This window comes from Dendrobates tinctorius, unplaced genomic scaffold (genome assembly GCF_039654945.1).
Source record: "Dendrobates tinctorius isolate UK_male_01 unplaced genomic scaffold, ASM3965494v1 ptg000254l, whole genome shotgun sequence".
Classification (NCBI taxonomy): domain Eukaryota; kingdom Metazoa; phylum Chordata; class Amphibia; order Anura; family Dendrobatidae; genus Dendrobates; species Dendrobates tinctorius.
Genome location: NW_027361921.1, coordinates 6,875,001 through 6,900,249, shown reverse-complemented (window position 1 = coordinate 6,900,249; position 25,249 = coordinate 6,875,001). Strand labels below are relative to the sequence as shown.

The window sequence follows — 25,249 nt, the reverse complement described above, 5'->3', positions numbered from 1 at the left end:
ATATTCGTCTTTTTGATCGCGTGTTATTGCACTTTTTGACCGGTGGTAGGATGATAAAGGGGTTCAAGTGGTTCACTAAAGGGGTTGACTAGTGGGACAGTTTTATAGGGCGGGTCGTTACTAAATATGTGTACTTTTATAGTGTTGTTTGTTTATTTACAAAAAAAGAATTTATTAGGGAACATTTTCTTTTTTGATTTATTTAGGAATTTTTTGAAAATTATTTTTACTCTTTTTTTTTATTTTACTTTATTGCTTTGTCCCAGTTTGGGACATCACTGTATCACCGATCTGACAGGCACTGTAGGAGGCTTCTCAGCGCCTGCTCTCAGCAGGCACTGAGAAAATCGCCTCCCTGCAGGACCCCAAAGGGCCCCGCGGTCATATTGGATCCAAGGACCTGCAGGAAGGAGGCACTCGGAACAATGCGAGCACATCGCGTTGTTCCGAGGGGCTCAGGGAAACACGCAGGGAGCCCCCTCCCTGCGCGATTCTTCCCTATGCCCCCGGTACACTGTGATAATGTTTGATTGCAGAGTGCCAGGGGTTAATGTGCCGGGGGCGGTACGTGACCGCTCCTGGCACATTGCAGCCGGGTGTCAGCTGATTATCACAGCTGACACCCGGCTGCAATCAGCTGCGCTCCTCCCGTGAGTGCAGCCTACTCGCGATGACGTACTATCCCGTCCACGGATACAGGCCCGAGTCACGTCCAATGTCAGAAAGGGGTTGAAAAAAAATTATGTGAAGCACCTAGGGGTTCAAAATGCTCATCACACATCTAGATAAATTCCTTGAGAGGTCTAGTTTCCAAAATGGGGTCACTTATAGGGTGGATTTCCACAGTTTAGGAACATCAAGTGCTCTCTATACATGACATGGTGTTCGATCTCGAGTCCAGACATTTTTGCGTTTGACTTTCTAAACGGTGCTCCTTCCCTTTTGAGCCCTGCCTTTCGCCCAAGCCATAGATTTCCCCCACATATGGGGTATCGGCATACTCAGGAGAAATTGGGGTTCATTTTCTCCTGTTACCAAAAGGGAAAATAAAACAATTGGAGCTATAGTAAAATTTTTCTGAAAAAAAGGAAAATGTTAATTTTTCCTTCCACACTAAATTAATTCCTGTGACGCACCTGAAGAGATAATAAACTTATTGAATGTGGTTTTGAGGACTTCGAGCGGTCCAGTGTTTAGAATGGAGTAACTTTTGGGTATATTGTCATAAAAGTCCCCCAAAGTCACTTCAAATGGGATGTGGTCCCTAGAAAAATGGTTTTATAAATTTTGTTGGAAAAATTAGAAATTGCTGATCAATTTTTAACCCTGCTATCTTCCTAGCCGAAAAAAATTATGTTTAAAAAATTACGCAGATGTAAAGTAAACATTTGGTAACTTATTTATAATGCTCTTGTTTAAGGGCATAAGAATTAGCAGTTTGAAAATTGCAAAAATTTCTATTTTTGCTAAATAAACGCAAGTCATATTGAACAAATTTTACCACTATCATGAAGTACAATGTGTCAAGAGAAAAGAATCTCGGAATCACTGGGATCTGTTGAAGCGTTCCAGAGTTATTAACACAGACACTGGTCAGAATTGTAAAATTTGGCCTGGTCATGAAGTTGAAAACAGGCTTGGGGATATAGGGTTAAACATTATACAGTTACCAGATAAAGTTTTCCACCATTGCTTAAAGCAGTTGCCTGATCAACTGTTGCTTTCAGTATCCTCCCCAGATCTGCATCTGCCAAAGGTGTGGACCCTGTAAAACTTTATGCACTGATGAGAGCAAGTGGCTTCTTTTCAGAGCTGCAAGGTCGATACCTGGTGAAAGACTGCCCGGAAACTCTTACAATCCAAGCAGAGTGTGCTCTAACCCTGATTGGGGGAGCACGGACACCTACCCGTCAAGCCTCGCTAATGTCTGGTAAATCCAGTGAGCAGTCGGACCTCTGCCAGAACATACCAGGATGACCCTAAGGCATTCGAACAGAGCTTTGAGACACAGACAGAGCTGCACAGCTGCTGGCTATACCGTGGCATGTAAACGTTTAGCCCCTGGTCAAAATTATTTTTCTTGTGAACAGTTAAGCAAGATGAAAATTAAAAGATCTCTAAAAGGCCTAAAGTTAAAAGACAACACATTTCCTTTGTATTTTAGGCAAAACAAGTAATTTTTTACATTTTAAAAAATACAAAAAGAAATGTATGACAATGCAAAAGTTTGGGCACTCTTGGAGATTTGTGTGCTCAGATAATTTTGACCAAGGTTTCAGATCTTAATGCGAACTTGTCACCAGGTTCGGCTGATATGAGATACGGCAATCATCTTTCAGGGCTCATATACAGCATTGTATAACTAGGACAATGATGCCGTAGAGACTGTGTGGATGACTTAGGGACACATCGTCCACACAAAGAACGGCAATCAAAAGAAGATTGTAGACGCACGACGAAGAACATCGACACCCCTTTGACCGGACTGCTCCACAGGCAAGTATAATAAAAGTTATTTTTCTTCTCTTACAGGTTGGGTTGAGAGCTTATATATAGCATTATAGAATGCTGTATATCAGCCCTGAAAGGCCAAACCTGGTGACAGGTTCCCTTTAATTAGCCTGTTAGGATTATAGCTTGTTCACTATTATTGTTAGAAAATTCCAGGTGTGGAGAAAGGAGGGTCAGTGGTTGATCTCATTAGCTGGCCTGTCTGTCTTTAGAAAGACAACATGGATCAGGGTTCATGCGAGTTAACGCTAGTTCTCCTTCCCAGAGGGCAAAATACTACTCACACAACACATGGTGAGGGTAACACAATACATTATTGGATTACCAACAGTCAATAACATAATACAGTCCCAGCAACTACACAAGATGGTGCAAAAGACAGAGCCTCACCGTTCCGTTGGCTCATCGAGAATTAGAACATCTTCAACTTAGAGGATTTCAGGGTCAACTACCCCAATCAGTGGCACCCTGCCTTGGTGTGCACCCACAGATAGAAGATAGCTTCAAGTTTAGGAAGCTGACAGTCCACTGAGGTCTGTGGCTAGGTGACCTCTCCAACATCTCCAGATGGGTAGTGGATCAAATCTGTATTCCTCCCATTGTAGCCATGATGCATTGGCTGCTGTTCTCTACAGTTTCTCTGCAAATAGAGGCAGATCCTCCTTATATAGTCCACAACTCTTATCAGTACAGACCCGAATGTAATAGGTTTCACCTTCATGAGAATGAAACTTTGTATCATCAAGTTTCCTCAAAACATATTTCATGTCTTATTTGCAAATAAACTCAATTCCCATTCCATGCTTGTGTACACCAACATATCAGAGATATTTCCAGATTCTCTCATATGATCTTTCGGATCCTGCGAACTCCCGGAAGGGGGAAGCTTTGAGGCGCGGACTCAGATTTATTTCACCCCGGAACGGTTGTCCATTTCTCCTGTGGGGTCCTTCATATCCTCTCGCTGATCCCCGGTTTGAACTGAGAAACTCCACATTTAACCAACGAGAACCAAGCTCGCATCCATTGCATCCAAACTTGGCGTCCTCCGCATCCCACGGATACTGGTAGCTGATTAAAGAAAAAAATGGTGTGGCACCACCTACTCCGATTATTCACTTTGATGGTAAGGATCTGCTTGTACAGATGGAACAATTCCTCCATCTCCTTCTACCGCTTGAGGTTCCAGGTAGCAATGCGATCAACAACTCCTGGATTCAGGCTGCTTGGGACTGGATATTTGATTCCAGACTGCCATTGGATCCTTGAAATGACAAGCAGTTCAATTCCTCTGGGTTAAACTTATCGTCCTCGTAAAGGACCGCTTCCTGGATCAAATCCGACCGAGTGTCGGTGCCCAGTATTCAATCCGTTGAAGCTGGCACAATGCCTGTAGTTGCAGTTTGAGGCTGTATATCCACTCTGGTCCTCTTCCCAAGGCTGAACTGGTGGGGTTGGACATGGTGGTGTCCAAATCCTTCTGTTTATGGTCTGCTGGTTCTGTGTATCTGCCTCACTGGATGTGGAGCCCTTGGACAGTGTCTATGAACTCTAGTACCCTGCAGCTCCCCGGAATCTATCGGACTGAGTAGTATCCCACCACTGCCATCTAGTGTGGAGACATGAGGGTCAGTGGGTCCTGTCATCCGCTGGCCTGTCTGTCTGTAGAAAGACCACACGGACCAGGGCTCATCCCACTAAACACTCTTACTCCTTCCCCGTGGTCAAAATTTTAATCAGACAACAGAGGGTGAGGGTATCACAATGGGCTGATAATTTTTTGGATCACCAACAATCAATAACACATAGTACAGTCCCAGAACATACAAGATGATGCAAATGACAGAGTGTCACCCTTCCGCTGGCTCACCAGGAATTAGAACATCTGTGACTTCGGGGCTTCCAGAGCCAACTACCCCAACAAGAGGCTCCCCGTTTTTGGCTGGCACCCACAGCGAGTATGTAGCTGCAAGCTTAGGAAGCTGGCAGCCTATTCAGGTATGTGGCCAGGTGAACCGATTGTCCCAATCTGGGTTCTCCAAACATCTCAGTAGGTTCAGGTCCCTGGGCCTACTGAATAGTACATCTGGCATAATTAAGAATAAATGCGGTGTTGTTACACCAGGTGATGCAAGTTTCCCAGCTTTATAAAAACCCAGCTTTTTCTACACAGTAACATAGTTAGCAAGGCCGAAAAAAGACATTTGTCCATCCAGTTCAGCCTATATTCCGTCACAAAAAAAATCCCCAGATCTACTTCTAAAGAACCTAATAATGGTAAGATACAATATTGTTATGCTCCAGGAAGACATCCAGGCCTCTCTTGAACCCCTCGACTGAGTTCGCCATCACCACCTCCTCAGACAATGAATTCCAGATTCTCACTGCCCTAACAGTAAATAATCCTCTTCTATGTTGATGGAAAAACCTTCTCTCCTACAGATGCAGAGAATGCCCCCCTGTGATTGTCACCTTCCTTGGTATAAAACAGATCCTGTGATAGATATTTGTATTGTCCCCTTATATACTTATACATGGTTATTAGATCGCCCCTCAGTCGTCTTTTTTTTAGACTAAATAATCCTAATTTTGCTACTGTAGTTCCCCCATCTCCTTTATTAATTTTGTTGCCCTCTGTCACAGGTCCTTCTCTGATACCACACAATCAACAGAGAGCGGGAAGTGTGAACAATCCCAAGACCTTTATTATAGGCAAAACTATAAGGCTGAGTTCACACGTGGCGTTTTTTTCGCGTTTCCGCGGCGGTTTTAACCGCGCGATTTTGCTGCGAAAAATAAGCATCCCATGCATTCCTATGGGATTCCGCAATGCTGTGCTAATGCTGCGGTTTTTACCGCGGCGGCATCGCTTCGTGGTAAAAAACGCAGCATGCTCATTAATTTGCGGAATCGCGGCGATCCCGCACCCATAGGAATGCATTGTTCCGCTTACTTTCCGCATGTGGCTGTGCACAACATGCGGAAAGTAAGCAGAACAATTGTGGATGGTACCCACTGTCCGGAGGAGAGGAGACTGTCCTCCAGGCTTTGGGTACCATATCCCTGTAAAAAATAGAATTTTAAAATAAAAAATATAGTTCTTCTCACCTTCCGGCGTCCCGCGCAGCCTTCCCGCCTCTCTCCACGCTCCCGTTCCCAGTAATCCTTTGCGAAAATGCCCGCGATGGCGTCCGTTCTCGCGGGATCGCGAAGTCTCACGGTCATTCGCGCGACGTCATCGCGAATTACCGCGAGACGTCGCGATCCCGCGAGAACTGACGTCATCACGGGCATTTTCACAAAGGATTACTGGGAACGGATGCGCGGGACGTCGGAAGGTGAGAATAACACCATTTTTTATTTTTTTTACATTCTATCTTTTACTACTGATGCCGCATAGGCAGCCTCAGTAGTAAAAAGTTGGTCACACTTGTCAAACACTATGTTTGACGAGTGTGACCAACCTGTCAATCAGTTCTCCAAGCGATGCTACAGATCGCTTGGAAAACGCTAGCATTTTGCAAGCTAAATACGCTTGCAAAATGCTAGTTTTTCCACGGGAAAATCGCGGGAATTTAAAATGCGATTTTCCCGCGGAATGGAATTCCGGAATTCTCGCGGGAATTTCCGCGAGAGTTCCGGTACGTGTGCACTTAGCCTCAAGGTCCATAAACAGTCCACCACACTGAGGATACAATAGACCAGAACACAAATGCAGTTCAGTAACAGGATGAATGTTCAAGGAGATGAGAGTCCAATAATACGGCAGAGGATAAAATGGGCCCATATTCTTCCCCCTCTCTCTGACGTGCCGTTTTCACACGATCATCACCACACAGTGTCTGACTTGACCAGCTCCTGTCCTCCCCAGCCCCCACGTTATGTCCAGGGGTAGTCAGACAGCTTGGGGTGGTTTTCAGGCCTCCTAGACCTGACAAAGGTGCCTTGGGGATTAAGACACTACAGGGGGTTCAGCAAGAGGCATAGATACAGTCAGGCTGCAGACAGTAAGTGAGCTAATTCAATGATCAGACTTTTGGAAGGTAATTGAGACTCTAGACAATATGGGGAATACACGGAATGATACAGGGCAACAAGAGAACACTATGAAAATCCGCAATATATAAATAGACACAAAATGATACCCACACAACATATCACACCATCATACCCTCCTTTGTACTCGCTCTAGTTCCATTATATCCTTCCTGAGCACCGGTGCCCAAAACTGTACACAGTACTACATGTGCGGTCTAACAGGGATTTGTACAGAGGCAGTATAATGCTCTCATGTGTATCCAGACCTCTTTTTATGCACCTCATGATCCTGTTTGCCTTGGCATTGGCTGCTCCAGGTAAGTTTATCATTAACTAGGATCCCCAAGTCCTCCTCCGTGTAAGATTTACTCAGTGATTTCCCGTTCAGTGTGCAATGCTGATATTGAATCCTTCTTCCCATGTGTATATCCTTACAATTATTATTGTTAAATCGCACCTGCCACCTTTCGGCCCAAGTTTCCAACTTATCCAGATCCATCTGTAGCAGAATACTATCTTCTCTTGTATTGACTGGTTTACATAGTTTTGTATCATCTGCAAATATCGATATTTTACTGTGTAAACCTTCTACCAGATCGTTAATAAATATGTTGAAAAGAATAGGTCCCAACACCGACCCCTGCGGTACCCCACTGGTCACAGCAACCCAGTTAGAGAATATACCATTTATAACCACCCTCTGCTTTCTACCACAAAGCCAGTTACTTAGCCATTTACACACATTTTCCCCCAGACCCAGCATTCTCATTTTGTGTACCAACCTCTTGTGTGGCACGGAATCAAACGCTTTGGAAAAATCAAGATATACCACGTCCAGTGACTCACCTTGGTCTAGTCTATAGCTCACCTCTTCATAAAAAATTGACTAGATTGGTTTAACAGGAGCAAAAAAAAAAAAAAAAAAATCAGCCATGGGTTCTTCTAAGCAGTTGCCTAGCACTCTGAAAATGAAAACTGAGGAGACCCAAAAAGCAGGAGAAGGCTATAAGAAGAAAACAAAGTGTTTTCAAGTTACTCTGCCAAGCAAAATTTCAGAGAGAGCTGACCGTAGGGATTGCTAGAGCGGCAAGTCAGAACACCCCCCCCCCCGCTTGACTGCAAAAGACCCTCAGAATGATGTTCAGAGACACCTGCACAAATATGGCCTTCATGGAAGAAAACCTCTCCTGTGTCTTCACCATAAAATTCAGCTTCAGAAGTATGCAAAAGAGCATATAAATAAGCCTGCAGCAAGTCCTGTGTACCAATGAGGCTAAAATAGAACGATTTGGTAACAAAGATCAAAGGTATATGTGGAGAAAAAAGGGCACAAAATTTCAGGAAAAGAACATCTCGACAACCACCAAGCATGGGATTGGATCAATCATGCTTTGGGGTTGTGTTGAAACGAATATCATGGGGAACATTTCACAGGCAGAGGGAAGAATGGATTCAATGACATTTCCACAAATTCTTGATGCAAACATAATACCATCAGTAAAAAGCTGAACTTGAAAAGAGGATGGCCTCTACAGATGCATAATTAGCCTAAACAGACGTCAAAATCCACAATGGACTACCTAAAAAGGCGCAAGCTGAAGGTTTTTACAATATCCCTCAGTCCCCTGATCTGAACATCATTGAAAATATGTGGCTAGACCTCAAAATAGCAAGACAACCCAGGAATCTCACATAGCTGGAAGAATTTTAAAAGGAAGAATGGATCAAAGTCATGCAAACAGAATTGAAATACTCTTGGCTGGCTACAAAAAGAGTTTACAATCTGTGATTGTTCTGTCCAGCCATATAATTGCTGTCTAGAAAGTCATTTTGTGTGTATTAATCCTTCACATATTTCATACTGTAAGGTAACAGCACCACCTGCTGGCCGTTTAATGCATAGATTCTAGTTTAATTTGCAATGTATTGTGGGAATTGTTCCTGTTACATCATAGTCTTGTTTATGACACTGTGAGGGGAACAGCAGCCTTTATTCCTTCATATGTCTGTAGGAGAAACTACACCATTCGTGTTCTTCATGCTTCTTAAACAGTCTGCTCTAAGCATAGTTGGTAAGCACTATCTAGGTGTTATAATCATGTGTTTATAATGTTGTTTTATTAAATAGGTAATCATCAGCTATGTATTACCTCACGGTACCCATGTATTACCTCACGGTACCCATGTATTACCTCACGGTACCCATGTATTACCTCACGGTACCCATGTATTACCTCATGTTACTGTGTATTGCAGACTATCTGTATTTTTATGCTCTGTGCAGTTATATATTCTGAAATGCTCCTGTTATTGCATCCTATAGTTTCACCCTTTCCTGTCACATCTGCAATCAAAAGGTGGTTACAATTTTACAGCCTCTTCTTAAAGAAGACAGGGGGTTTAGCTACATGTCTCATTGCACACCCTGCTAACGTGTATGAGGACAGTATAGTAATACTTGCAAAGGGGGGTGCTACTAGGTACTAGCAATGGAGGGTCCAGAAACTTTTCATCTTTTACATTTTGAAAATTACAAAAAGGAAAATGGGCTGATGCCAAAGATTTTTTTCTGCCTAAAATGCAAAGGAAATGAGTCATCTTTAACTTTAGGCCTTTTAGAAATAATTTAATCTTCAAATGCATAACTATTCACAATAACAGTAACTTTAACCTTGGGTGCCAAAACTTTTACATGCCACTGTATCCACCTATGTGATTGCCTCTCATCTCCCTGAGAGGTTAAGTACCTAAAAAAAGAAAGGAGAGCAATCTCCTCTAAGTGAAAAGGAGGATAATTCTGCTAAAGCGAAATGAGGATGCTTAACACCCGAATGCCGTCCCAGAAAAAGAGAGGAAAATCACAAAGCCAAACTGGAGAGATCTCTCTGATCAGTGCAAAATGGGAAGGACCAAAGGACGTTTGAACCCTTAGAGGTCCCCCGGATGCCAGAAATATTATGGTGGCAGTCAATTTTCCCTTTCCAGATGGGAAGTTTTGACAGTTTTTAAACTGCAAACAAAAAGGCAGCAACACTTACCTGCCCAGATATTGAAACAAATGCACTACAGGGTGCAGCCAGCTTTTTGCTGCTTTTTGTCTGCTGTTTAAAAATGAATTTTTGGAGTCCTTGTGCCTTCTATAGTGGCTTTGCTATTTAGTTTAGTGTAGGGACCCGTAAGCGTGGGGACCTTTGGCGCAGGTTACGGGCTCACGTATTTTAGCCAAAATATCAACTTAATACCTCACTATTTTTGTATTTTTTGCATTATATTTTTCGGGGTGCAGCCAAGCCCAGACACGTCTGGTCTCGCATTAGGGGTGTTCACAAGGCTACGCATTGAGAGTGTGCTGGCCAGCCCGCCTAAACGAAAAGTAGGGGCATGACTAATAGGCTGTGAACCAGACACTGTGCGGTACCTTTGTGTAAACAGCGCCCTATGCGGGCCTCTATTGTGCAATTGTATACTGGCCAGTCACCCCCTCCAGGATTGGGTAGGTGGACAGTGGCTGTTGATCTGCTATTTTGCACCTGTGTTGCTGACATCTTGCTTTATGGTCTGGCTGCACCCTGTAGTGCATTTGTTTCAAGATCTGGGCAGGTAAGTGTTGCTGCCTTTTTGTCTGCTGTTCAAAAATGAATTTTTGGAGACCTTGAGGCTGTGTGCCCACGTAAGCGTTTTTAACGCGTTTTTTAAGCGTTTTTCCCTGCAAAAACGCATACATTAAGCATCCCATTCTTTATAATGCATTCCGCAATTTTTGTGCACATGATGCATTTTTTCCACACAAAAAACGCATCGCGGAAAAAAAACGCAGCATGTTCATTAATTTTGCAGAAAAAAAACGGATTTCCAACTATATTCTATGAGAATGTGGTTGCTCCGGAAAAAAAAGTGCAAAATAAAATGTGCGTTTTTCCTATGAAGGAGTCCGGTTTTTAGTCAGGAATTTTCTGCATACGTGGGCACATAGCCTGAGCCTTCTTTAGTGGCTTTGCCATTTAGTTTAATTTATTTCAGTTTTTCAATACAAAAAGTGAAACTCCTATCTTATATAGAGCCATTATAAACAGAGTGATCTATTTCACGTGTCTATTTCTGTTAATGTTGATGACTATGGCTTACAGCCAATGAAAACCCAAAAGTCATTATCTCAGTAAATTAGAATACTTTATAACACCAGCTTAAAAAATGATTTTACAAACTGAAATGTTGGCCCACTGAAACATATGTTCAGTAAATGCACTCAGTACTTGGGTCGAGGCTCCTTTTGCATCAATTACTGCATCAATGTGGCGTGGCATGGAGGCGATCAGCCTGTGGCACTGCTGAGGTGTTATGGAAGCCCAGGTTGCTTTGATAGCAGCCTTCAGCTCGTTTGCATTGTTGGGTCTGGTGTCTCATCTTCCTCTCGACAACACCTCAGATTCTCCATGGGGTTAAGGTCAGAAGATTTTGCTGGCCAACCAAACACAGTGATACTGTTGTTTTTAAACCAGGTATTGGTACTTTTGGCAGTGTGGTACTCAACTTTTTGATGATATTCTAATTTTGTGATAAGCACCTGTAAGTAACACACTTTTTACATATGTAGCTACAGTGGAGTTCATATATTCATTGAAGATCGTGTCCACTACTTAAAACCCCTTTAAGTGGCCCACATAATTATAAAAACTAACTCATACTTGTCTCCTGGACAGGCGCTGTTCCTGTAATGTCAGCACTGTTATTTCCAGCTTTCACATGGCACTATTGAGTCACGTAACCGCTGCAGCCAATCAGCGACTTCAGTACAGACAGTTCAGTCTAACAGAGGGAAAGTTGTTGACGAGCAACAGCGGCTGATTGACTGATTTCTGAAATCTCATTCACTTTATTGGAACAGTAAAATTCTGCGCTTCTCACGGAGAACATAGCCATAGTAAGATTGCCAAGTAACATTTAGGCATTTACTTTTTGAAGAGTTCTTTGTCCAGCATTACTCCATCTGATGAAGTTTGTAGGGTAAGTCTCAACATGTCCATGCATTCTTTCAGCCTTGGATCAGAAGTGCGCAGACCAGTAGACTTTAATGCCTGCAGGAAAAAAAAAAAAAAGTAGTATTCAGCCAATTTTCATTTTGCAGACAAATTCCTCAACCCAGAGGCTCATTGACAAATGTATATGTGATGGGACAGTGCGTATGGAGGAAGATTAAGCCGTGTTCGCCTTTGCGCCCCTCTGCTGAGAATGAGTCATTTTGGGGTTGCCTGTCATCACAGAATAACCAAGAACTTCTCAGAACACCCAATGCACACTACTGATGGATCAGACTATAATACCATAGTGTGCAAGGGTTAGTCTGAGAAGCACTTGTGACAACGCAGAGGGGACCTTATCCTCTTCACTCCATATGCCATACAATTATATCATATGTCATGTCCCTGACTTTGATGCAGGCTCGCATCTTTCCAGGCAGATTGATGGTCGATTTAATCAGCCATCATCTGCCGCTTACAGTTCTGGGTGGATCGGAGCGCCACCCGTGGTCATTAACCTGTTAATTTCGACTGTCAATCTTTAAGAGCAACATTTAACCCCTTTACCCCCCAAGGGTGGTTTGCATGTTAATGACCAGGCCAATTTTCACAATTCTGACCACTGTCCCTTTATGGGGTAATAACTCTGAAACGCTTCCATGGATCCCGGTGATTCGGACACTGTTTTCTCATGCTATATTGTACTTCACGTTAGTGGTAAAATTTCATTGATGTAACTTGCGTTCATTTGTGAAAAATACGGAAATTTGGTGAAAATTTTGAAAATTTCGCAATTTTCCAACTTTTAATTTTTATGCCCTTAAATCACAGAGATATGGCACAAAAATACTTACTAAGTAACATTTGCCACATGTTTACTTTACATCAGCACAATTTTGGAACCAAAATTTTGTTTTGTTAGGAAGTTATAAGGGTTAAAAGTTGACCAGCGATTTCTCATTTTTACAACACCATTGTTTTTTTTTTTAGGGACCACATCACATTAGAAATCACTTTGAGGGGTCTATATGACAGAAAATACCCAAAAGTGACACCATTGTAAAAACTACACCCCTCAAGGTGCTCAAAAACACATTCAAGAAGTTTATTAACCCTTCAGGTGCTTCACATGAATTTTTTGAATGTTTAAAAAAATGAACATTTAACTTTTTTTCACAAAAAAATTACTTCAGGTCCAATTTTTTTTTTTAATTTTATCAAGGGTAACAGGAGAAATTGGACTGCAAAAGTTATTGTGCAATTTGTCCTGAGTACGCTGATACCTGATATGTGAGGGGGAAGCACTGTTTCGGCGCATGGCAGAGCCCGGAAGGGAAGGAGCGCCGTTTGACTTTTTCAGCGCAAATTGGCTGGAATTGAGATCGGATGTCATATCGCGTTTGGAGAGCCCCTGATGTGCCTGAACAGTGGAAACCCCCCAATTCCAACTCCAACACACCCCCAGCCCTAATGGGAAAATGGAAATAAATACATTTTTTTATTTTATTATTTTTCCCTAACTTAGGGGGTGATAAAGGGGAGTAGTAAGTAGTGTACAGCACACATCAATGCCCCTTTTTTGAAAAGTGACAGGTGCCCCGCCCACATTCCTGACATTCCAATCCCGCTCACATTCCTGGCATTCCAATCCCGCTCACATTCCTGGCATACCGCGCATTCCTGACATAGCTCAGAAAGTGAAAGCAGAAGAGTTAGTGGCGACAAAGTGAAAGTGAAAGCAAACACGTGCGAGAAAGTGATAGCGAAAGAGATAGTGGAGACCAAGCGAAAGATAAAGACAAAGTGAAAGCAGATTAAACCCTGTTTGACCTCGTGAGACAATCACGAAAAATAAAATGCCTGGTCTTTGACCTTATGAGGCGGTGTCTGTGAATGCGGTATATTTCACTCCAAACCACATGTAAATGCGGCATATTTCACTCCAAACCACACACACACACGGCTCTGCCGACTCGTCTATACCATACACAGCGGTAAATGGGAAAAAAGTGTGACGCTGGATAAGTTTCAAAGCTTTATTGATATAAAAAGTGTTACAATAACCGCTCCCGGACATAGGGTCTTATTTACAACACATAACGCAGTGAAAATGTCACAGACATTAAAATAGACAGCGGCATCAATAGTAGCGTCATTCGACTCAAATCGATTCTTGTCCCTGTCTGCCCAGCTGATTCTGCCACTGCCGGTTGGGTAGGGGTTGAACGTATCTGGAGCGACAATGTTCTCAGGTGTGTGAGTTAATAACGATGATGCTCGCTCCAGCAGTTATTTTACAAAATAGCTTTTCCCTGAATTAGAGGGCCCAGCTAATATGCAACTTAGAGGGTGATTAAGCAGTGTGTCCATGATGCTGTAGAACACGAAAGAGTTAGGGTTGTCTCAGGAATTGGCATAGCTCAGAAAGTGAAAGCGAAAGAGTTAGTGGCGACAAAGTGAAAGCGAAAGCAAACACGTGTGAGAAAGTGATAGCGAAAGAGTTAGTGGAGACAAAGCGAAAGATAAAGACAAAGTGAAAGCAGATTAAACCTTGTTTGACCTCATGAGACAATCACGAAAAATAAAATGTTTGACCTCGTGAGACAATCACGAAAAATAAAATGCCTGGTCTTTGACCTTATGAGGCGGTGTCTGTGAATGCGGCATATTTCACTCCAAACCACATGTGAATGCGGCATATTTCACTCCAAACCACATGTGAATGCGGCATATTTCACTCCAAACCACATGTGAATGCGGCATATTTCACTCCAAACCACATGTGAATGCAGCATATTTCACTCCAAACCACATGTGAATGCTGCAATATTTCACTCCAAACCACACACACACACTCCGCTCTGCCGACTAGTCTATACCATACACAGCGGTAAATGGAAAAAAGTGTGACGCTGAATAAGTTTCAAAGCTTTATTGATATAAAAAAAGTGTTACAATAACCGCTCCCGGACATAGGGTCTTATTTACAACACATAACGCAGTGAAAATGTCACAGACATTAAAATAGACAGCGGCATCAATAGTAGCGTCATTCGACTCAAATCGATTCTTGTCCCTGTCTGCCCAGCTGATTCTGCCACTGCCGGTTGGGTAGGGGTTCAATGTATCCGGAGCGTATACAGGAAAATTAAAATTATATATATATATATATATATATCCCTCCGTCAGGCGCAATAGATCTGACAGGCACACAGTAATTAGTTTCACTTCTCTCTCCTTGCCCACTTATCAGAAAACCCCACCCCTCCTAGTTATCTCCTGACTCTACAGGCTCTGTGAAACCTGATATCACAGTGACTCAGCAGACCTTCTAGTGAGCAGATATCAACACTTTGGCTTCTCAGGCACATTGCGCCTGATTTCAACACAAAGGTTAGTATTTTCTTTTTTTTTATTCATCACGATTGTGTATTTAGCTTGTTTTATGAAGGATTAATTCTAAGTTAGTGTACATAAGTACTGTTTTCTTAGACAAAAGGAGGGTGGCTTCTAAGGCTACTTTCACACATCAGGTTTTCGGCGTCAGGCGCGATCCGGCGTCGTGCCGGAATGCCGGATCCGGCAAATGTTTTGTAAAACCTGAAGTGCCGGATCCAGTTTTCTGCCGGATCCATCTTGTTCTTGACAGACAAAACCGGATCCGTCTCATCCGGTTCATCCGTTTTTCTATCCGTTTTTCTATCCGTTTTTCGACGGATTACGCCGGATCCTGTTTTTAAAATTGACCCTTGTGGCCTTCCGAACGGGATTGGCTACTGGAAAACTAGATATAGCATGTTCCTAGAGCCCTTCTTTGACAGGTTGTAGAGAAGAAAGTGCAGGTTGGAGAGAAGAGCAAGTTACTGGCGAAGATGGATGTTGTCATTGGAAATATTACCACTAGAAGTTCTGTGACGGTTTCAGGGACAATTTTCCACTATACTTTATGTCACCTCAAGGCAGAGTACACTGGGATGACAGAGTGTGAGAGATTTTTGCCCTAAACTTGTGTACCTTCTGGACCAACAGTATATACCTTTGCCAACCAAAGTTGGCTATCTTGTCATGGTCTTACTATTTTTACCTTTAGGCCACAGGTGTGTACCTGGTTGTGTTTTATGCAAAGTATTTCACCTTTTAACAAAAGTTGTGTACATTGGTAGGAAATCACCAACAATAAACACAACTTTTTAGGTGAAATACTTTGCGTCAAACACAACCAGGAACACAACTGTGGCAAAAAGCTAAAATTTACCCACAGTTATATACCTGGTTTTGAATACCTTTTTACCTTTGAAATACCCTGTATTTAACCTTTTTTTAAAACATAGTTCGCCGCAGAAAGAAATGACAGACAACCATTGTGAAACGATAATTTAACTTTTATTTAAATTTTTTTTTTCTTTTGTAAAATGTTTTTAAAGTGCAAAAAACTTTTTTAATAAAGGTTTTAAACCCAATGGGCATTTTTATTACAAAAAACACACATTTACAATTCTGTGTACTGTGGGGTGGAAATACTGCTGGAGGGGCTGCGTGACACTTCGACACTGGGTGTGTGGAGAGAGGACTGGGATCGTGGTGGGGAAGGAACAGTTAGAGGTGAAGGTGTGGAAAAAACTACAGAATGGGTGGACATGTGGGAAGCAGAAGAGGTGGTGGGTGGTGGAGTGGAGGGTTGGGCAGGGACTGTAGGAGCAGATGATGTTGATGGAAAGTTGTATGGGGAAGGAGTTTGGTACGGGGAAGGAGTTTGGTACGGGGAAGGAGTTTGGTACGGGGAAGGAGTTTGGTACGGGGAAGGAGTTTGGTACGGGGAAGGAGTTTGGTACGGGGAAGGAGTTTGGTACGGGGAAGGAGTTTGGTACGGGGAAGGAGTTTGGTACGGGGAAGGAGTTTGGTACGGGGAAGGAGTTTGGTACGGGGAAGGTTGCTGGAAGTGGGGAGATGACTGGTACTGGGGAGGTTGCTGGTACTGGGCAGGTTGCTGGTATGTAGTAGGAGGGGGAGGATGAAAAGTGGCTGGAGGGGGTGCAGATGTAATAGGAGGGGGAGGATGGAAAGTGGCTGGAGGGGGTGCAGGTGGAGGAACTACAGTGGTGGGAGGTGGAGGTTGGGAGGTAACCTGCTGTAGAGCACCGTGGCACGAATGCATTACATGCATCTGCTGGGTAGGAGATAGTGTTTCCATGCGCTCCACAACAGACCTGAAAAAGGTGTGGTTTGGCGAAGATCTTGCTTCTGAATGCATGGTTTGCAGAAGTGTCTTCACCTCCAGAATGCTGGAGTTGATCTGCTGAAAGCCTGCGGAGATTTGCTCTGACAAGACTTTGAGACAGTTCTGGAAAGATGCATTCAGATGCAATAACTCTTGCGCATAACTCTTTTCCTGACCCCTCTGCCGCTGCCGCCCAGTACCCGCAGGTGTACTAGAGGCGGCAGGGGCAGAAGGGTGGGGTAAAGGGAAAGCGATCTCCTCACCAGCAGCTTCATGTAATGTAGGCGGCCACGATGCTCCTGTGCTGGTGGATGGGACAGATGGGTCGAATGTGTGGGAAGGCAGGGAAGGTGCAGATGTACCGGGGCGGTCGAAGTGTCCCTCGGTGCCGGTCTCCTCAGGGATCGCCTCAGAAGGGTCCAATCGTGCAGGCTCCCGAGTGCTGCTCACCGTGCTGTGGAATAAAGAGAAAAAAAAACAATTAAAATACTGACATGGTATGGCCCTGGCTGAAAAAAAAAAAGTTACATCTAACATTTTTTTCACATGTGGTGTGTAATATTTACCTTCTGGTGAGCATTGTTTCCCGGAGGAACGACAGGGCTTGTGCGTACTTGTACTTGCTCCTGCGTCCTCCAGATCCACTCGGGGCCCGCATCTCTTTATTGAACTCCTTCTTGAAACGATCCCTCACAGACCGCCACCGATTCACAATTCTGTTCCCTGAAACGAGAAAGGAGTGGTTAGTATACAACATCAGTGTTTCACAAACTCCAGTCCTCATGGTCCCCAGGGGTCATGTTTTCAGGATTTCAATAGTAAATAGAAATCCTGAACACATGATCCGTGGGGACCACGAGGACTGGAGTTCGGGAAACACTGGTTTACATCAAGCAACCTGTATATACTTACGCTCTTTAATCTGGGCCCGAGCTTCGAGGTCCTCCCAGCGGCCCACAAGGAGAGAACAGATTTCTTCCCAGAGTCGTCGGGTAATGATCAGGTCAGCGTGGCGGCGGTCAGCCATATTCCAGAGCGGCTCCCTTTCTCTGACGAGATCGATGAGGCGGTCCACATCAATCCCTCCATCCTCACCGTCAGAGTCGGGAGCACGCTGTGAAGGCTGTTAAAGAAAAAGACAAAAATAACATAATTAGCCTCCACAAAAGAAATGAAATAAAAAGTGCAAAAAAACAAAGCAAAAATATTTATACTTACACGCTGTTGACCGCCGCGTTGGTGTCGCCGACGACCCTGGGAGGCACTGCGAGGACCTCTTGGCCGAGCACCAGATTGGGAAGACTAGAGAAGAAAACAAAAAATGTTATGTCTTTGGATGTAGGCATTTGTTTGCTGTGTGTGGTCTGCAGAACATTGTTTTCTATGTGTTGTGTGTAGTGTGATGTTGTGTTTCTGCGTTTGATGCAAAAAACTTACGAATTGTGAGCCCACTCCAAGCGTCTGTCCACCCCTTCCTTCTTCTTCTGGGAGCTCCTCTTCATCTTGTGATTCCTGTTTTGAAATAAAAGGCAATGAATAGACATATATTACAGAGATGATGGATTTTGGAAATAAAAACTTACCGTCAAACGCTGACGATGCGAGGGAGGGCTCCCAGAAGAAGATGTGCTGTCCTGTTGATGGCCAGACTCCATGGCTGTGGGTATTGCTGCTGCCAGTGATGCCATTTCTGCTGCTGCTGCTGCTGCTGCTGCATCTCTTTGGCGGCTGTTGAATAAAGAGAAACAAAGGGCCAATGAATATCTTGATATTCCATGGCCCTAGTTTGGAGGAATGGGGGATTTGATAATTACCGTCTCTCATCTGCTTCTGGACTCCCCTCCCGTTCAGCATGCTGCTCCATTTGGGGTGGTGCTGATGGTGCTGCTGCTGCAGATGTCTGCTGCCTTCTCCTGCTCCTGGTTCTTGGCTTGGGTGGCATGTTGGGTGTGGCTGAGGGTCCCATTGTCTTGCTTTTATATATCTCCTGTGGGCAGAGCTACTGAGCATGCTCAGACCAAAAAAACCGGATCCGGCTTTCGCCGGATCCGGCGCATTGCGGCGCTCATAGGCTTTCATTGTGTGAAAAAGCCGGACGCGCCGGATCCGGCGGGTACGGCTTTTTCGCCGGAGACAAAAAACGTTACAGTAGACGTTTTTTCCAGACGCCGGATCGCGACACATTGCGACACATTGCCGGATCCGGCGAAAACAGGAAGAAACGCATGGCCATCCGGCGCGATCCGGCGCAAATGCAAGTCAATGGGGGGGAAACCGGATCCGGCATTGCATTTCGCCGGATCCGGTTTCTGTCAAAAGCGCCGGATCGCGCCTGACGGCGAAAACCTGATGTGTGAAAGAGGCCTAAGGCACATTGCGCCCTAACACATACTCTTTCTCTCTTGCTTCAGATTTTCTGCTGCAATGGCCAGAAAACAGTATGATTCATCTAAACCCCTTCATTTAGAAGAAATGAAGATTTTTTTGTTAGAAGATGATGAGGAAGAACCAGCAGTAACTGAGGATTTAGAGGAATCTAGTGACATTTCATCTGAAGATGAGGTAGCAGAATGTAACACTGATTCTGGAACAGAGCAGGATGGTGATGACACTGATACAGAGGAAACAGACACAGATCTAGCTTATTATTTGGGCAAAGATAAAAATACAAAGGACGTCCCAAGGACGTTCCAGAACAAACACCGACTCTACCACCTTCTAAAAGACGCAGTTGTACTACCTGCTTATTTGTATCTGGTTTCAGAAGGCTTTCTAAATATGACTGCAAAATATGTAAAGAATCAATCTGCCTTTCCCATGCAACTTTCGTCTGCCAGCCTTGCTTTTCTAAGTGTACCTGTGCTGCTTCTGCTGCAATTGAAACCACTGAAGATGAGTAGAAAATAATTAACATCTAAGTGCAATATCCTTTAAGTTTTTTTCCATAATTTTATATTTAAGCAATAGTTAAGTAAAGATAACTGGAGCCTATTTGGCGGTACTACCGAAAAGTGGTACTTTTAGTTTTAATAAGTTTATGGTTAATAAATGTTTTTTTTTGCATCTGATTTGGTGTTATCTCTTTTAATACATTCCTATGAAGGTCACTGACTACTTCTATAGTCCTGAAATTGAAATATGTAGCTACTATAGGTGGTTTTCTGACCTGTGCTTGTCAGGCACATTGCGCATGAACTGAGGAGAATCTATATTGCGCCTGACGGAGGGATATAATATATATATATATATAAATATATATATATATATATATATATATATATATATATATATATATATATATTATATATACATACATATACACACACGTGGTGAGCGCCGCTGATCGCGGCCGGGTGTCAGCTGATTGTCACAGCTGACACCCGGCACAATGTGTCAGGGGCGGTCACGGACCGCCCCCGACACGTTAACCCCTTGTACACCGCGATCAAACACGATCGCGGTGTACCGGGAGTTAAAGGGAAGCTTCGGCAGGGAGGGGGCTCCCTCCGTGCTTCCCTGAGCCCCCCACGGCAGCGCAATGTGCAGCGCTGCTGCGGGGGACTCTTTCCCTACAGGCCCCCGGATCCAAGATGGTGACGGGGGCCTTCGGGGGCCTGTAGGGAGCTGACTTCCTCACTGCCTGCAAAACGCAGGCATGAGGAAGTCTGCAGAACTGCCTGTGACAGATTGCTGATCTGTCACAGTGATCTGTGATGTGACAGATCAGCGATCTGTCACAGCACAGTGATGTCCCACCTGGGACTATGTAATAAAGTAAAAAAAAAAAAAAAAAAAATATTCCCCAATAAATTCATTTTTTGAAAATAAAAAAAAAAAACAACAATAAAAGTACACATTTGGTATCGCCGCGTCCGTAGCGACCCGCCCTATAAAACTGTTCCATTAGTTAACCCCTTTAGCGAACCCCTTAAAAAATAAAAAACGAAGCAAAAAATAATGATTTATTATCATACCACCGAACAAAGTGCAATAACGCGCGATCAAAAAGACGCATATAAATATCCATGGTACCGCTGAAAACGTCATCTTGTCCCGCAAAAAAAGAGCCGCCAAACAGCATCATCCGCAAAAAAATAAAAAAGTTATAGCTCGCAGAATAAAGCGATGCAAAAATAATTATTTTTTATATAAAATGTTTTCATTGCAAAAAACCGACAAAACATAAAAAAAGACCTAAATGAGGTATCGCTGTAACCGTACTGACCCGAAGAATAAAACTGCTTTATCAATTTTACCGCACGTGGAACCGTGTAAACGCACCCCCCCAAAAGAAATTCATGAAACGCTGGTTTTTGTTCATTCTGCGTCCCAAAAATCGGAATAAAAAGCGATCAAAAAATGTCACGTGCCCAAAAATGGTACAGATAAAAACGTCAACTCGTCCCGCAAAGAATAAGACCTCACATGACTCGGTGGGTCAAAATACGGAAAAATTATAGCTCTCAATATGTGGTGATGCAAAAACTATTTTTACAATAAAAAGCGTCTTTTAGCGTGCGACAGCCGCCAAACATAAAAACTGCCATAAATAGTAAATCAAACCCCCCGTTATCACCCCCTTAGTTAGGGAAAAATAATAAAATTAAAAAAAAGTATTTATTTCCATTTTCCCATTAGGGTTAGGGCTAGGGTTAGGGCTAGGGTTAGGGGTGTGTTGGGGTTAGGGTTGGAGTTATAATTGGGGGGTTTCCACTGTTTGGGCACATCAGGTGCTCTCCAAATGCAACATGGTGTCTGATCTCAATTCCAGCCAATTCTGCGTTGAAAAAGTCAAATGGTGCTCCTTCCCTTCCAAGCTCTGCCATGTGCCCAAACAGTGTTTTACCCCCACATATAGGGTATCAGCATACTCAGGACAAATTGCAAAACAACTTTTGGGGTCCAATTTCTCCTGTTACCCTTAGGAAAATAAAAAATTGGGGGCAAAAATATCATTTTTGTGGAAAAAAATGATTTTTTTATTTTCACGCCCAGGCGTTATAAACTTCTGTGAAGCACTTGGGGGTTCAAAGTGCTCACCACACATCTAGATAAGTTCTGTGGGGGGTCTAGTTTCCAAAATGGGGTCACTTGTGGGGAGTTTCAATAGTTTAGGTACATCAGGGGCTCTCCAAACGCACATGACACCCGCAGACCAATCCATCAAAGTCTGCATTCCAAAACGTCACTACTTCCCTTCCGAGCCCCGACGTGTGTCCATACAGTAGTTTTCTCCCACATATGAGGTATCAGCGTACTCAGGACAAATTGGACAACAACTTTTGGGGTCCAATTTCTCCTTGTACCCTTGGGAAAATGAAGAAAATTGGTGACTAAAAGATCATGTTTGTGGAAAAAATACGATGTTTGTATTTTCACGCACGGGCGTTATAAACTTCTGTGAAGCACTGGGGGGGTTCAAAGTGCTCACCACACATCTAGATAAGTTCCTTGGGGGGTCTAGTTTCCAAAATGGTGTCATTTATGGGGGGTTTCTACTGTTTTGGCACATCAGGGGCTTTCCAAACGTGACATGGTGTCCTATCTCAATTCCAGCCAAAAACGTCAAATGGCGCTGTTTCCCTTCCGAGCTCTGCCATGCGCCCAAATAGTGGTTTACCCCCACATGTGGGGTATCAGCGCACTCAGGACAAATTGCACAATATCTTTTAGGGTCCTGTTACCCTTGGAAAAATAAGAATTGAGGGTGAAAAGATCATTTTTGTGGAAAAAATATGATTTTTTAATTGAACCACTGTACGTTATAAACTTCTGTGAAGCCCTTGTGGGTTCAAAGTTCTCACCACATATCGAGATAAGTTCCTTGGGGGGGGGGGTCTAGTTTCCAAAATGGGGTCACTTGGGGGGGGTTTCCACTGTTTAGGTAAATCAGGGGCTCTCCAAACACGACATGGCGTCCGATCTGAATTCCAGCCAATTTTGCATTGAAAAAGTCAAATGGCGCTCTTTCCCTGCTGAGGTCTGCCATGCGCCGAAACAGTGGTTCCCCCCCACATATCAGGTATCGGCGTACTCAGGACAAATTGCACAATAACTTTTGCAGTCCAATTTCTCCTGTTACCCTTGGTAAATTAAAAAAAAATTGAACCTGAAGTATTTTTTTAGTGAAAAAAAGTTAAATGTTCATTTTTTTTTTTTTAAATATTCAAAAAATTCCTGTGACGCACCTAAAGGGTTAATAAACTTCTTGAATGTGGTTTTGAGCACCTTAAGGGGTGCAGTTTTTAGAATGGTGTCACTTTTGGGTATTTTCTATCATATAGACCCCTCAAAGTGGCTTCAAATGTGATGTAGTCCGTAAAAATAAAATGGTGTTGGAAAAATGAGAAATCGCTGGTCAATTTTTAACCCTTATAACTTCCCAACAAAAAAAAAAATTTTGGTTTCAAAATTGTGCTGATGTAAAGTAAACATGTGGGAAATGTTACTTATTCAGTTTTTTGTGTGCTATATCTCTGTGATTTAAGGGCATAAAAATTCAAAGTTGGAAAATTGCGAAATTTTCAAAATTTTCGCCAAATTTCCGTTTTTTTCACAAATAAACGCAAGTTATTTGAATGAAATTTTACCACTAACATGAAGTACAATATGTCACGAGAAAACAATGTCAGAATCACCGGTATCCATGGAAGCGTTTCAGAGTTATTACCTCATAAAGGGACAGTGGTCAGAATTGTAAAAATTGGCCTGGTCATTAACGTGCAAACCACCCTTGGGGCTAAAGGGGTTAAAGGCTTCTTGCTCAGCGGACATAAGGCAGAAGGGATCCTTACTCCTCGAGAGCTTGATTTTCAGATCAAGGCCGTTCAGTATGAGTTTCGGTTGATTAAACACATCTCCGAAGAGGGGTCCGAGCAATTCTATAGGCCGCGAAAGTGCTGTGGCCCGTGCTCTTTTCACGAATCCCAAGTTCTCACCATCGAGAGTTCTGTCCTGGTGGTGCCTGGCCGTGTCCTTATAGAACAGGCCTGCAGTCATCTGCGAATTTAGAGTTTGCGGGCTGTAATTGGAGAAGCGTTTCAATGTAAGCGCGGTAAGCGTACAGGTTGTCCGACTGCGAAATAAGACGATCCCCCAGAGTGACATCGGCTTGATTGAAGAGCGCGGCGATAGGGTAGTTAATAAACGCCACGCGTGAGCCGGCGGGTATGACCGTGTTATCGTTCATCACAATGCGACAGCTCAGATAGAGGAGAGTGTTATTTAAATCGTAATAAAAATCACCGCTACCGGAGATAAAAAAATTCCAGTGGCGCGTTATCGATCAAGGCAGCTATAGGTCTCACTTCCACTAATAAAGACCTCTCTATGCACGTTTGCGTCGGCGGAATTTCAAAAATATGCAACTCAGACTTTGTTCATTCCGCAGAGGCCGCGTGTATGAAAGCCTTTTTGGTCGTTTAGAATATGTCCTTCTTTGAGCGTCTTTTCATGTTCTGGCGGGGCCTCGGTACGCACTGTCTACTCTTATGCGGTGGTCCGGGCTTCATGAGACGGGGAGGGAACACGTGCTCTTTGTTTCTTTTTCGCTTGCGCGTATATCTTGTAACGTACGCCAATCCAGAGCCTTCCTGACGCTCAGGGGTTTGATTGAGTCTATCCATAGCTGCCGTTGATATGTTCAAGACCGCGTCTCTGGCTATATTTTTCACAGCCGCTTTTACGTGAGGTTTCACCAAGTCAAATCCTTTTCTGAACAGGGGTACCACGCGTCTAAACAGACTCCTAAACACGCCACCAAGACCCGATCCGTACATATATTCAGAGCCGCAGAAACCCTCCAGCCCCGCCCCGGCCTGATCGAGGTAGTAACAGGTGTATACGGCGGCATCTCCGTAAACTCTATGATCCATCATTTCGGTTGTGATACAACCGCTCGCAGTCTAAAATGCAAACGTACTATGGTTTTCCCGTACCTGAATTTAACGGGTTTTGCTTGATCCTACAAGATCGCTATCGTGATGCAATCAAGGTGCTGTTTGCAGAAGGGCACGTAGTTGGGGCGCGTATAACGGTGCGTGACAATCTCGTTGTTTTTACCGGATATTTCAACGGTTCTCAGAAGCTGCACATAGCTGTCACCGACGAGCTGGTGTTGTATTATAAGCGTGTACACAAACAGCGTGTAAAAGCCGCTATTTATATCAGCGAATCCCTTCTTACCCGGCGTGATAGCAGCAGCGGTCGAGTTCTCGTAATACTTGGGAATGCCTAAAATTCCAGACAAGCGTTCACCCGGAGCGAATTTAACAGTTGTCGTTTCGCTACCCGTGACGGCTCTCCTTACACCGTCGTAACGCAGTTTAAAGGACTCATCAGCGAGTTTCGAGCCTGAGATTTGCACATTGATGCTTCTTACGACCTCCCCGACGTTGGAATAATATCCGGGCTTCACGTAATGTTCTTTAAATTCACCGCCCCGTTTAGCGATGTAAAAGTTTCC

At 43.6% G+C, this 25,249-nt stretch overlaps 1 protein-coding gene across 5 annotated transcripts in view; it reads right to left on the bottom strand.

Moving 5' to 3' along the window:
* Positions 1–25,249, bottom strand: part of LOC141067709 (glutaminase kidney isoform, mitochondrial-like) — a 484,569-nt gene that overhangs the window by 387,553 nt on the left and 71,767 nt on the right. For all 5 annotated transcript variants that reach the window (XR_012226460.1, XR_012226459.1, XM_073558127.1 and 2 more), the window contains exon 3: positions 11,503–11,624. Coding sequence is in view for 3 of the 5 variants with exons in the window: in XM_073558127.1 (XP_073414228.1) it covers positions 11,503–11,624 (122 nt within the window). In the remaining 2 variants the exon portion in view is untranslated. The remainder of the gene's footprint in view (positions 1–11,502; positions 11,625–25,249) is intronic.